A 14,603-nucleotide genomic window follows, 5' to 3' on the forward strand; every position below is an offset into this window, starting at 1 on the left:
AAACAAAAAACCCTCCATCAACCCTCCATTTCTCTCCAGCTACCACTCCAATGCCTGCTCCCTTTCACAGCAAAACTCCTTGAAAGAACTGTCCGAAATTACTGTTTTTAATTCCTCTGCTCCTGGTCTCTCTCTTTTTTTTTTTAAGAGAGAGAGAAAGAGCACGTGCGCACACACGACGCAGGAGTCAGGGGAGGGGTTGGGGTGAGGGGCATGGCAGACGGGGAGAGAGAGAGAATCTTAAGCAGGCTCCACGCCCAGTACCAAGGCAACGAGGGGCTTGATCTCATGACCCTAAGATCAGGGCCTGAGCTGAAATCAAGAGCTGGATATTTAACCAACTGAGCCACCCAGGTGCCCCACTCCTGGTCTCTCTGGATTTAATTTAAATAAGGCCTTAGCCTCCACCATTCTTCTGACATTGCTTGTCAAGGTCATCAAATATCTCCTTATGGCTAACCCAATAGTCAATTCAAGCTTTGGTCCTATTATCCAATTTATCAGTAGAACTGACCTAGTTTATCCTTCTTGAAATGCTTTTTTCCCTTAGCTTCTAAGACATCACTCTCTTGTGGTCTACTCCTATCTCACTAGCCACTCTTTAGTCTCCTTTACTGATTCCTCTTCATCTCACTGCCCTGTAAGTGCTGGAGTGCCCCTGAAGTTAGTCCCCAGGCCTCTCTTCTCTAACTACACTCACTCTTTAGATATGCTCATTGAGGCTCATGGTTTTAAATACTGTCAATATACTAACTATTCCTGAATTTTTATTTCCAGCCCAGACATCTTTCCTAACCTCCAATTGCCTATTTAACATAACCAACTTGGACTTCTAGTAGGCATCTTAAGACTATAATGCCCAAAACCAAATTCTTCAAATCTGTTGTCAACTGATTCCATCTCAGTGATAGCGTTTGCTCAAGCCAGAAGCCCTAGAGTCATCACTGATTTTTCCTTTTTCTCTCATATCCCACATTTGATCCACCCAAAAATCCTGTTCAGTAGACTTTAAAAATATTATGGAATCTGATTACTGTCTGTCTCCTCCACTGCTACTATCCTGGTTTGGGGAGCATTATCTTGTGCTTGGATTACTGAAACAGCCCCTAAATGACCTCTCTGCTTTTGCTCGTTTCCCTAAAGTCTGTGCTCTACACAATACAGCCAAGGCGGTGCCACCACTTCCCACGACACTGTATTCTCCTTACTATGTTCACTCTCCTTATCACCAACACATAATGTTTAATTATTCATATGTTTATTGTCTTGTCTCCTCTCACTAGAATGTAGGCTCCATGAAGCAGAAGCTTTGTTTTATTAACTGTTGTATCTTCAGCACCTAGAACAGGGTCTGGCACAGCAGGCATTCAATACATAGTTAGTGGAGGAAAGAGAGGAGGGAATGACGTAGTCTAGATGTGAACCCAGATATGTCTGGCTACCAAACCTCTGCTCTGCTGCTGATATAAGATTGCTCTTGGTCCCAGTAATAATGCTAACAAAAAAGAAGGGTCTCTTCACTCTAATAAAGGTACCAAGCTTTGTGTATCCTAAGTCCTTTGTGTATGTCTAACGTAATTTTTGCCTCAATATCTCCTGCGCTATTATTTTCTTACCTTTTTTTGTTAAAATGAGTCTTCTTTTAAATTAAAATGGTATTTTATAACTTCATACTCTAACTGAAAAACAAAGGACACTTGCCATAATAATTAAGTTACAACTAGTAAAACTTAAAAAATGTTCATCCATATACCACCTAAAATCATGCTGGCCTATCTCCCATATGGATATCACAACGGAAAAGAGAGAAAACTTTACCAGGAACAATCATAATTAAGAAACAAACCAAACAATTTACTTTGACTGTGGTGGTGGTCACACAAATCTACAAATGTGAGAAAACCCTACAGAATTTAATATGTACACACAAAAATGAGTGCATGTAAAACTGGTGAATTCTGAATTAGATTGGTGAATTCTATCAATACAAGTTTCCTGGCTGTCATATTGTGTTACAGTTATGTAAGATATTACCACTGGGAGAACTGGGTGAAGAGTATAAGAGGGCTCTTGGTATTAGTTTTTACAACTGCATATGAATCCACAACTATTTCAAAATAGAAAGTAAAACTAAAATTAATAAACAAAATCATACATCTTCCCTTGGCCTAAAAATGTAACACTGTACATCAGGAAGATTCTAGAAAATGTGGCATATGAGCTCATAATTTAAGATTAATTTATATAGTAACTGATAACAAGGAGAAAATATAGTGTTTAATAAATAAGTGTTCAGGGGCGCCTGGGTGGCTCAGTCATTAAGCGTCTGACTTCGGCTCAGGTCATGATCCCAGGGTCCTGGGATCAAGCCCCGCATCGGGCTCCCTGCTCGGCAGGAAGCCTGCTTCTCTCTCTGCCACCCCCTCTGCTTGTGTTCCCTCTCTCACTGTGTCTCTCTGTCAAATAAATAAATAAAATATTTTAAATAAATAAATAAGTGTTCATGTAGTGTTATTCTTGCTAATAAGAAGGGAGAATATTCTAAGTGTAGGTAACAGAGGTAAAGGCAGAGAGGATGACTGATTTCAGTCTATCTGAGGTGTGGTAAGAACTGCAATACAACTGCAGCTTGAGGTGTCCACAGGTTAGGGAACTAAGGATAAAAAAAGGAGAAATGGCCATAGATGAGGAGAGAAAGGTAATTTGGGGCCAGTTTTCTTCATAGCTTTGATATTTAAAAATATTTTAGGGGGTGCCTGGGGTGGCTCAGTCAGTTAAGTGTCCGACTCTTGATTTCAGCTCAGGTCATGATTTCAGGGTCATGAGATTGAGATCGAGCACAGTGTGGAGTCTGCTTAAGATTCTCTCTCTCCCTCTCCTCCCCACTCATGCTCTCTCTCTAAAAAAATTTAATAAACAAACTAAAAATAAACAAACTTTTAAATTTCATCCATTGGCAAGGAGAAACACAGGCGATTTTCAAGCAGGGGAGTGACACTAGGCCTATTTTACAAAGACACACTGGGAGTTGGTGGTATTGTAGCTAATGAAATTATGAAAGGGAGAGATCACAGGCAGAGAAGCCGCTGTTTAACATTCCTAAGACAGGATGAGATCTAGAAAGAAGTCAAACTTGGAGGCAGCTGACTTTTTGGTTCCCAAGCTGAAGAGTTAATAAAAACATACAATCATTACTAGTTTATAGGCAATATTTAAAGACAGGAATAAGACAGATAAGATTACTTAGAACAGTCACTAGAGAGCTGAGGGAACTTTGAGAAACACATATAGAAAGGACCTGCTATGGTCTGAATGTCTGTGTCCCCCCAAAATTCATATGTAGAAATCCTAACCTCCAAAGATGATGGTATCAGGAGGTGAGGCTTTGGGGAGATGATTAGGTCATAAGGCAGATTATAATGTGCCCTTTTAAAAAGAGACCCCTCAGAGCTCCCAAACCCCTTCCACCATATAAGAACATGCTAGAAGTTGAGAATCCTGCAACTCAGAAGAGGGATTTGCCCAGAACCCATGCTGGCATCCTGGTCTTGGACTTCCAGCCTCCAGAACGATGAGAAATAAATTTGTTACTTATAAGCCATCCAGTCTGTGGTATTTTGTTGTAACAGCCTGAACAGACTAAGAGCTGAAAATCTGCCCTAAAAGACTTAAAAAAAAAAAAAAAAAAAAAAAAAGTCCAAGGGAAAGTAAAGTCACAGTTGTCTAGTCTTAAGGCAAATGGGGGTGGTTTAATGCCATTAAATAGTTTATGTTTCATTAGACTGACAAATATTTTAAAAGACTCATCACATGTTCTTTTGGTAAAAAATAAAAATTCTAATCCATTAGAAGAAATGTAAAATACAGGGGCGCCTGGATGGCTCAGTTGTTAGGCGTCTGCCTTCGGCTCAGGTCATGATCCCAGGGTCCTGGGATTGAGCCCCGCATCGGGGTCCCTACTCCCTGGGAAGCCTGCTTCTCTCTCTCCCACTCCCCCTGCTTGTGTTCCCTCTCTCACTGTGTCTCTCTCTGTCAAATAAATAAAATCTTAAAAAAAAAAAATGTAAAATACATTGATAAAGAATTTATGAAGTATAATTTAAAATGTCAACATTTTAAATGCATAAACCCTTGACACAGCATTTCCCCCTTTAAGAATTTATAAATAAAAAGAATATAATTTATAAATAAAAAGAATTCACCCCAAAGATATACTTTCATAGTGCACAAAGATATAACTACATGCATACATGCGTTATCCACTGCAGCATTATTTGCAATAGTAATAAACCGAATTATTACCAACCAAAAAATGGGTAACAAAACTACAGTCTACCCATATTGTAACACTAACACAAATATTTAAAAGAATGGGGGACCTGAACATATTGACATAAAAGGATGTCTAAACAGACTTCTTAAGTGTGTGTGGGGGGAGCGTTATAGAAGCATATGCATACAATAATTCCAGTTCTGTTAAGAAGAACAAAACTGTATATGTTCATGTATGTGTCACACAGGAGAGATATGGAAGAAAAGGCCATATGCTTTTAACAGCACTTACTCTAAGGGAACAGCAGTGTGAATGAGAGGCTTGGGAAAGAGGGTGAGGCTGCACTTCATACTCTTTATACTCTGTTGCACATGTATTACTTTGGTAAGAATTTTTAAAATACAAATACAAATATAAATACAAAAAAAGTTATAAGAGAAATTTAAAACAACTAGAACTAAAATAAATTCCTAATAAACAAAAAAATTGGCAATTGCCATTCTCACCCTTGATCCTGATCTTTCTATTACCTTTTTTCACAAAGCCACCATCATCCTCTCAGCTACCTAAATTAAAAAACCTAGGGGTCACTGGGGGTGGGGGACTCAGCCATCAAAAAAAAGAAATCTTACCATTTGCGATGACATGGATGGAATTAGAGGGTATTATGCTAAGCAAAATATGTCAATCAGAGAAAGCCAATTATATGATTTCACTTATATGTGGAATTTAAGAAACAAAACAGGATCATAGGAGAAGGGTGGGAAAAATAAGGTAAGACAAAATAAGCAGGGAGACAAATCATAAGAGACTCTTAACTATAGGAAACAAACAGTTGCTGGAGGGGAGGTTGTGGGGGATGGGGTAACGGGTGATGGATATTAAGGAGGGCACATGATGTAATGAGCACTGGGTATTATATGCAGCTGATGAATCACTGAACTCTACCTCTGAAACTATTAATATACTATATGTTAATTAACTGAATTTAAATAAAATAAAATTAAAACAACAACAACAAAAAACAAACCTTGGGGTCATTCTTTAGTCCTTCCTCTCTCTCCCTCTACTTCATTCTTCATTCAGTAAATATTTATTACCAAGCGCTTTCTATGTTCTAAGAGCTATTTTAGATACTGAGAAAACTACATTCTAGTTTGATAGTTATAGAACTGTTTATAGTTTGTCTCAGAACAAATTTGACACACACAAAAAACAAAACTGCCAAATCAACTGTAAGTCCTCTAACCTCCATTTCCTAAATACCACTGAAATCTCCCCCACAACCTAATATCTACTGCTAATTTTCATTGTTCAAATAAGAGACAATGAGAAATTAAATTCCTGTAATTTTATCCTTTCCAAATTCTTCACATCTCTTTAATCCACCTTCAAACTATTAAAAGTGAAGTTGAACATGTCGTTCCTCTTGCAGAAATTTTTCAATGCTTCCATTATCTTCTGAATAAGAAAAGAAACTCTAATATGCAAAGTCCTTCCCAATGCCTGTCTATGTATCCTTTGGGTCCACCTCTCCTCTCACCCTCCAACCCATATACTTCACACCAGCCAGGAGAACTGCTAGGTTACCTAACATCCATATTTTCTCATGCCTCCATGCCTTTAAGGCGTTACTTCTGCTTAGAATTCCTTTTGCTCAACCCTAGCAAACTCCTGTATATTCTTTAAGATTCAGATTTAGAAGCCTCAGTTTTCCTCTACAGTCCTAATGCACCTCTCCACTCCTAACCCAATACCACAACTATTTATAGTAGCTATCTCCTATAATTTCCGTAAGGACAGGCACCACACCTCACAGTCTCTCTGATCCTAAAATGTATTTTAACAGCTAGCATGTAGTAGATATTTTACATCCATCTCATGAATAAAGAATGAATCAATGACTGTTTTAAACAGTGGTGTGACCTTGAGTAATAAGGTGTATAACCTGAGATTTAATTTCCTAACATATAAAGGGAGGGTGACTATATGTACCTTGCAGGGTTGTTCTGATAACTACAAGATAAGTTGAAATTCCTAGCATGCTGTCTGGTATTTAGTAAATATTTAGTAAAAGTTGGCTTAACATACTTTTAGAAATAAGGTTGTACAAGCTACTCAGGGAGCAGAGCCTTTCTATCCTTACTTCTTTGGTAACCTTAATCCTGAATTTCAAACAAATTTAGAATACAGCCTAACTGTAAGCTGGAGTCCTTTATTTTCCAGCTAACAATCTCTTCCTTGGTCAGGCTTTCTTCATGCTAGCAATACTGAACTATTTAACATTCTTTCTCTCATTCAAGGTTTTTGCTCTACTTGTCTCTTTTGTCTACAATTTCATCTCTTCCCTCTTTCCCTCTTAGCTAAATTTTAAAGATACTGGAAAGTCCACAAGAAAATCTAGTTTTATTTAGTTTCCTGTTTTGCTCTATTAGTCTATAGCAATTATATAAATCTATTACTTAAAGCTGATCATGCCCCATCCACGTTATCGGTCAGTCCTGCAACTGTGAATAACTGCTATAATTTCTTATTTATCTTTCAGTTTTCTAATGCTGTTAAGAATTTACCTGATGATGTCAGTCTTCACTGACAATCCAGCAACATGACTTCATATTCAGACTCCATGCCATACACTTGAATACTGATTCTTAATTATCCTGGATTCTCTCTGCTATTGTGTCATAGGCATTAGTTTTAACTGCAAGCTCTGAAATCTTGTCTTTGAGTTCTGGTTCCCTTAATACTAAGGACAGTCTTGAGCATAAAAGCCAATAAACACTTCCAAATTAACTTAAAAAAAAAAAAGACATAAAATCCTAAACAAAATTACAAATACTTTAAACGTATCTGTAGGTCACTGAGGACACAATTTATATTCCATTATCATCCACCTTCTTTAAAATTTGTATGTGGGATATTGACTAGCCAATTTCTGAATACCCTATTCTGTGTGTGTGTGTAAAACTTTTCCCTAGGCTCATAAAATTCCCTCTCTCCAAATTTACAATTTCAGAATTAAAAAACACGACAGAACACTACAATCTTGTTTCATTATTGTTGCAATAATGTGTTTTATCTATAGGTCACTGAGGAAACAATTTGTGTTCCATTCTGATCTACCTTCTTTAAATTCCTTATGTGGGTAGTAATCAGTTAAACAAAACACAACTTGGCTTAATACATAAGAAAACTATTTTATACATATTATTTACATATGTTATAGAACATTAACATTTTCTGATAATTTTGAATTTATGTCTAAAAACCTAGCAAAGAAAAGCAATTTTTTAAAACACTGAAGTCTACATTATCTATATGTGACATGGCTCTGAATGAAACCATTTTTAGAGAAAATGGGCAAGATCTATTTACTAAGTTACCTGTAATCACTCCGATCATCAGCTTTTATTCCAGGCCAATCTCTCTTCAGATACTGACTAGCCAACTTCTGGATACCCTGTTAAAATACATATATATACATATTTTATAAAATAAGCACTGTGCCATAAAAGAAGCTCTTTTCCTTAAAGTATATTATTTAGCAAATCTCATCTTTTCAAATGTAAATTTAATTCAGAAGGACCAATGATAAATGGTAGAACATTGCAACCTGGTTCATTCTGGTCACGGTCCTCTTTTGTCTCCATTTTTAGGAAAAGGTGAGTATAAGGCTGAAAAAACTGAAACTTAGTCGATATGCTTTTCACGTCACCAAACTACCTGACCAGCCATAAAAACAAACTACCTCTGGAATATCACAGGGAACACATCTGTCCACCTCCCCAGAGCTCCGATTACACCGCTCAACATCTCAATTCCCCACCATTCTTCTGCTGTGGCGTGGACCACATTTCTAAATCCAAACTCTCATATATCATGAAAGGCAACAACACTTTCAGTTTGGGGCAGATACATGTTCACATGTAAAATTAGTGAACATACCTTGGTGCTAACTATTCCATAGTAGTCATTTTATCTCAAGAAAGATTTTAAGGTTTTTTTTCCTTTTTAAATAGTATCATGGCACAGATCACTTCAAATAAAGAAATTAGTTTTACAAAGAAATATACCTACTTACTGTTATCCATACAAAATGAAAGTGGAAAAAACAATATTTGTCTACAATAGGTACTGTGGATACCAGGATTTTAACAGAGAAGACTATTTTACTGGCAAGTGAGATTAAACTACTCACTCTGAACACAGAATGTATTACTTTTAGATGGGAACATATGTGGTCCCCTAACACTCTAACAGGGTTCAATGTACAGGATTAGAAATCATCTACTTTAGGATACTCATCTCTACATGCAACTTCAAACAGAATAAATAAAATGCTGAGATGAAGAACAATCACATTAATTAACAGATTGCCTACTTTAAGCAGAGGCTGCCTAAGTAAAATCAATGCTGCACTCTATATATGGTACCCTTCTACTAAGGTCTACTGCCAAATCAATTTGGCATTAAATCCACTGTTGAATTAAATCCATTGTTGAGTGCTTCTATTTATCATTATTTCAATGAACCCAAAGGGTAGCAGGAACTGTAGAGAAGCTCCTTTGAACCTCAAGTTCCTTCTGAACTTGGCAATAGTTTGGTTTCGCTACTGCAAGGCATTGTGTTTTCTGAGAACTCACAACTGCATATGCACAATACTTGCGTACTTTGCACTTTGGAGCCCAATCACTAAGATTTCCCTGAATATGTAGAGTACTTTTTCACCTTTGTACCTTCTTCATATTGCTATTTGCATGAAATATCTTCCCATCATGCCCATTCCTACCTGCTGAACTCTCACCACCCTGCCTTTAAGCTGATTTTTAAGTTTTCTAACACCAAATATTCAAAATTATATATAGGAAAATGTGAAAAATTTTATTTCCTAGGTATTTAATTTCATTTCATCAAAATAGAATAGTTTATTCTTCTTTCTGCAGTTACTAGCTGGAATTCTTTTTTAAAGAGCTACCTCTCCTGAACTATTTGGTTATCCTAAGGTACAGTTCTTAGAAGAAAGGCAAGATAAATATTTGGTTGTCCAGTTTTGCCCAAAGGTGAACAATGGATTTTTAAAGTAACATTATGAACTCATATATTTTAAATAATGGATGTGTTTCAACTTATTGCAGTCACTACTCTTTTGATTCTATAATTGTTAATCCGTGGTAAGGAGTCCCTCCCAGTTGGCTACCACATCATGACCCCAATAAGCTTTGATAGTTTGTTTTCTTTAACAGTTTCCATTCCAGATCTGCAGTAAGCTAGTTTTCTAAGGAATTCTGATTCCTTTCAGAGAGAAACAAGATTGAGAGACCACAATCTAGGCACTACCTTATTCTTCAGGTCTTTGTGTCTTTCTCTAAGAGGCTTTTTGTAATCATTGTATACAAAGTAGCTCACCCTCCACCCAGTTACTGTCTCACACCACCCCCACTTATTCATAATCCTTATTATGTTGTTACTATCTGGTTTAAATATATTTTATTTGTTTACTGATTATAAACTCCATCAAGTAGGCATCTTTTTTTTGTTTTTTTAAATCACGATGTCTCCAGGCTATAGCAAAGAAGCTAGCATTTAGTTGATGCCAATAACATTCACTAATTGCACAAATAAATACCACCTACATTATTCTATTTCCAATGTATAATACCCAAACTCCTTCTGTGGTTTTGCCATTCTCAGTTAGAAATGTCTAAATCAAAATTTCTCTGGTTCCTCACTTTTCCTCAGGGGAGAAAAAAAAAAGTACTAGATTTCTAAGATTATGACCAGGTGGTTTTAGTATAATAAATAAGTTCCTTTGTAAAATTACAGTCAAATTTGACCATTTCCATATTGGAAGAAAACATATGTGTGGATACTCCACAGCAATGAAAACCAAAAGTACCAGAAATTTATTCCATCCCTAGAAGACACTGAGCATTAATTTTTGTGCAAGTTCAAATAAATGAAAAGAACTCATAATATATGGACAGGAATAATAAGTATGTAACATAAAATGGAAGGTAACACATAGTTACTACCAAATAAGTGGCAATATGTGATGTAATTCCCAGGTGAGGAAAAGATCACCTGATATTTTCTTAACAACTTATATTTAAATGAAATGATAGCTGACTTATTCAGTTTAATGACTGCCAAAGTGGTTGCAGAACATTTCATAAAGATCATAATATATGAGCCTGAGATTATGAGTAGGACTAAGAAGGCAGAATGACAGCACTCAGAATTTATATATAAAACAAATGAACTTGACAAGCATTTCAACACATTTGTTTCTCTTAACTCTGTTAGGTCTTGCTATAACCACAGAGAAATTGGACATCTAAGAGAATACCATAATTTACTTAAGATCATATAACTAGGGGTGTCTGGGTGGCTCAGTCGTTAAGCGTCTGCCTTCGGCTCGGGTCATGATCCCAGGGTCCTGGGATCGAGCCCTGCATTGGGCTCCCTGCTCCGCGGGAAGCCTGCTTCTCCCTCTCTCACTCCCCCTGCTTGTGTTCCCTCTCTCGCTGTGTCTCTATCAAATAAATAAAATCTTAAAAAAATAAAATAAAATAAACTGCTTGTTTAAAAAAAAAAAAAAGATCATATAACTAGTTAGGTTTGAATCAGAATCCCTACTTATCATTCTAAATCTTTGCCAAAAAACCATCATTTTAGAGTGGATTTTATCTAATTCTTTAAAAAATTTCTGAAATTACTTTAACTTATCTTTTTTTGTGCATTGTAAGTTACAATAGCAATTTCTAGAGCTCTGAACCACAAAGTTGAACTGTATTAAACTGAATGAGCCCTTTAGAGATGAGATGAGGGATTCATGAAATAGATAAACAGTGAGATCTTTAGATGAAAGACTTTATTCAAGTTAGTTCACAGAGGCAGGAATCATGACTTCTGTGTGCTCCATGCAGCTGTTCAAGATCTATTCTGTATGGCTGCTCAAGAAATACTCCATGGCCATTATAGGAAAGGTCTTAAATAACATTTCATGTCTCTGAAAGCATTCTATACTTAAATTAAGTTTCCCTTTCAAGTTATACTTAAAGCTACATCTTATGAATAAAAAGTCTGTATACACAGAAAATAAAATCTATCCTAATTAAGAGGCTAAGAAAAATCTATGGCCACAAATTTTCTAAGAAGTGTTTGTTTTTTTTAAATCACTCCCCCATGCCACAACATTATTCCCTAAAACTGGTGCACTAGCCATATAATACTTATTTATATTTAAATGAGCATCACTGATGGACCACATTGATTTGATTTCCAATATAGTTTACTCTGCAGCAGTGGTTTCCATAAAAATGTACTATTAATATACTCTTTGGAACATCCAATAACATCCCATTCCAACCTTTTAAAAAGATATCAGTGTCTGATGTAAGACTTGCTTTGTTTTACCTCTCAATAACACTTGCTATATTGCTCTAACAAGTGAAGCAACACAAAGAAAGCCACTGTTCAGCAGACACTGGGAAATGAACTGATGGCTTAACCTTTTGCCCATTTACCACAGCAAGCTGAGCAAGAGTGTGCTCCATGGCTCACACACGTTATTCCATACCCGTTCCATCCCCTTAACATACAGAGAAACTAATATTTAAATTTTACTAAGGGTCTGCCATCAGATGGCTCTTCAAAATTATAGGACACCATGTTATTTTTTTTTTTTAAGATTTTATTTATTCATTTGAAAGAGAGAGAGAGGGAGTGCATGAGCGGGAGGAGGGGCGGGGGGAGGGACAAGCACACTCCACACCGCTCCCCCTCCACCCCCCACCAACACAGGGAGCCCTACGTGGGGCTCATTCCCAGGACCCCAAGATCATGACCTGAGCCGAAGTCAGACGCTTAACCAACTGAGCCACCCAGGTGCCCCAGACACCATGTTATTTATATGCTATACACCTTTTTGTTGTGACATTCCCAAGATTATGCAAATGACTTTTAAAAATTAACAAGTCCATTGTATAACCAGGACAGTTCTCAAACTGACAGAAATTATACAATAATTGTCTTTACTGTTCTTAAATTACTTTAATAGTAATGGAGAACTTCACCCCTACCTTTAAGGAAAGTTTTGAAATATTTTTCATTGTTTTCTGTGGTTCATAATTGCAATCAGCATTAATCAGCATATTATTTTAAAGCACACAATAAACATAATATTAACATTAACCTCATGTAATGTATTAAACATTAAATACATATTTTTAGCCTTTTCCTTTTATCAAAAATGAAGATTTTGTTTAATTACATAAGAAAAAACAACATCTTTAAGATTTTATTTATTTGAGAGAGAGAGAGAGCACGAGCAGAGGAGAGGGGCAGAGGGAGAGGGAGAAGCAGACACCCCACTGAACAGGGAGCCCAATGCATGGCTCAATCCCAGGACTCTGGGATCATGACCTGAGCCAAAGGCAGACGCTTAACTGACTGAGCCACCTAGGTGCCCCAAGAAAAAACAAGATCTCACAACATTTTAAATGACTTATCCTACCTGATTTGAGAACCAAACAATTAAAAAAAATTTTAAAAAACCCATGAAATTTAACATTCATTCATGATTAAAAACTCTCAAGAAACTAGAAGCAGAAGAACCATTCCTTAACCTAATAAGGGCGTATATGAAACACCTACAGCTAACATACTTCTAATGGAGAGTGAATGTACTGGGAGAGTGGTATACCCAGAGAGGGCAAAGAAGCTCCACACTCCTTCTCATATGCTTCGTCCTATGCATCTCTTCCAGCCTGCAGTTCCTGAGTTATACTCCCACTTAGAAGACTATTGTAAGAGAGGACTCTGGGAAGACGGTGGAATATGAAGCAGCAGAAATCTGCCTTCCAGCCCAGACAACAGACTCAATGGTAGAACATATCTCATATAACTATTCTTGAACTCTGAAGTCTTATCTTTTTTTAAAATTCAATTTAATTTTATTTACATTCAATTAATTAACATACAGTGTGTTATTAGTTTCAAAGGTAGGGTTCAGCAATTCATCAGTTGTATATAACACCCACTGTTCATCGCATCACGTGTCTTCCTTAATGCCCATCACCCAGTTACCCCATCCCCCCACCCTCCTTCCCTCCAGCAACCCTCAGTTTGTTTCCTATGGTTAAGAGTCTCTTTCGGTTTGTCTCCCTCTCTGATTTCTTTCTTTCTTTTTTTTAAAGATTTTATTTATTTATTTCACACAGAGAGACACAGCGAGAGAGGGAACACAAGCAGGGGGAGTGGGAGAGGGAGAAGCAGGCTTCCCACGGAGCAGAGAGCCCGATGCGGGGCTCGATCCCAGAACCCTGGGATCATGACCTGAGCCGAAGGCAGATGCTTAACGACTGAACCACCCAGGTGCCCCTCCCTCTCTGATTTCATCTTGTTTTATTTTTTCCTCCCTTCCTCTACGCTCCTCTGTTTTGTTTCTTAAATTCCACATATGAGTGAAATCATATGATAATTGGCTTTCTCTGACTGACTTATTTTGCTTAGCATAATACCCTCTAGTTCCATCCACATCGTTGCAAATGGCAAGATTTCAATTTTTTGATGGCTGAGTAATAATCCTGTGTGTGTGTGTGTGTGTGTGTGTGTGTGTGTGTGTGTATACACACCACATCTTTATCCATTCATCTGTCAATGGACATCTGGACTTTTCCCATAGTTTGGCTATTGTGGACATTGCTGCTATAAACACTGGGAAGCATGTGCCCCTCTGGATCACTACATTTGTATCTTTGGGATAAACACCTACTAGTACAATTGCTGGATCATACGGTAGCTCTATTTTCAACTTCTTGAGGAACCTCCATACTATTTTCCAGAGTGGCTGCACCAGCTTGTATTCCCACCAGCAGTGTAAGAGAGTTCCCCTTTCCCTGCATCCTTGCCAACATCTGTCATTTCCTGACTTGTTACTTTTAGCCATTCTGATGGGTGTGATGTGGTATCTCACTGAGATGCTATCTCACTGTGGTTTTGATTTGTATTTCCCTGAAGCCAAATGATGTTGAGAATTTCTTCATGTGTCTGCTGGCCATTTGTATGTCTGGAACTCAGAAGTCTTTTCAAGGGTTACAACTTCCAGGGGACAGCTTGGACATTAAATGAAATAAATTTCAGCCAATTTCTGCACTTAGTTCAGTAGTAGTTACCTCTTACCTCCCAGTCTAGTGGGCAGGCAGCCATACACTTATTCTTGAAATAGTGTGCAGAAGATAGGGTGGACAGTAAGGGCCCTGTCCTCCAAATGTCAGGGATCTGTGCTCTGATTACCGACTGCTGATCGGTGGGTGATATAGGAGGTGGA

The 14,603-nt window shown here is 37.3% G+C and overlaps 1 protein-coding gene across 3 annotated transcripts in view; it reads right to left on the bottom strand.

Moving 5' to 3' along the window:
• Positions 1 to 14,603, bottom strand: part of FCHSD2 (FCH and double SH3 domains 2) — a 303,597-nt gene that overhangs the window by 160,308 nt on the left and 128,686 nt on the right. For 2 of the 3 annotated variants that reach the window (XM_032427142.1, XM_032427143.1), the window contains exon 4: positions 7,657 to 7,733. The exons of the other annotated variant lie outside the window; for it this stretch is intronic. In XM_032427142.1, the coding sequence (XP_032283033.1) occupies positions 7,657 to 7,733 (77 nt within the window). The remainder of the gene's footprint in view (positions 1 to 7,656; positions 7,734 to 14,603) is intronic. 3 annotated transcript variants of the gene reach the window in all.

Source organism: Phoca vitulina, unplaced genomic scaffold, assembly GCF_004348235.1.
Source record: "Phoca vitulina isolate PV1807 unplaced genomic scaffold, GSC_HSeal_1.0 scaffold36, whole genome shotgun sequence".
In the NCBI taxonomy this organism is placed as follows: Eukaryota; Metazoa; Chordata; class Mammalia; order Carnivora; family Phocidae; genus Phoca; species Phoca vitulina.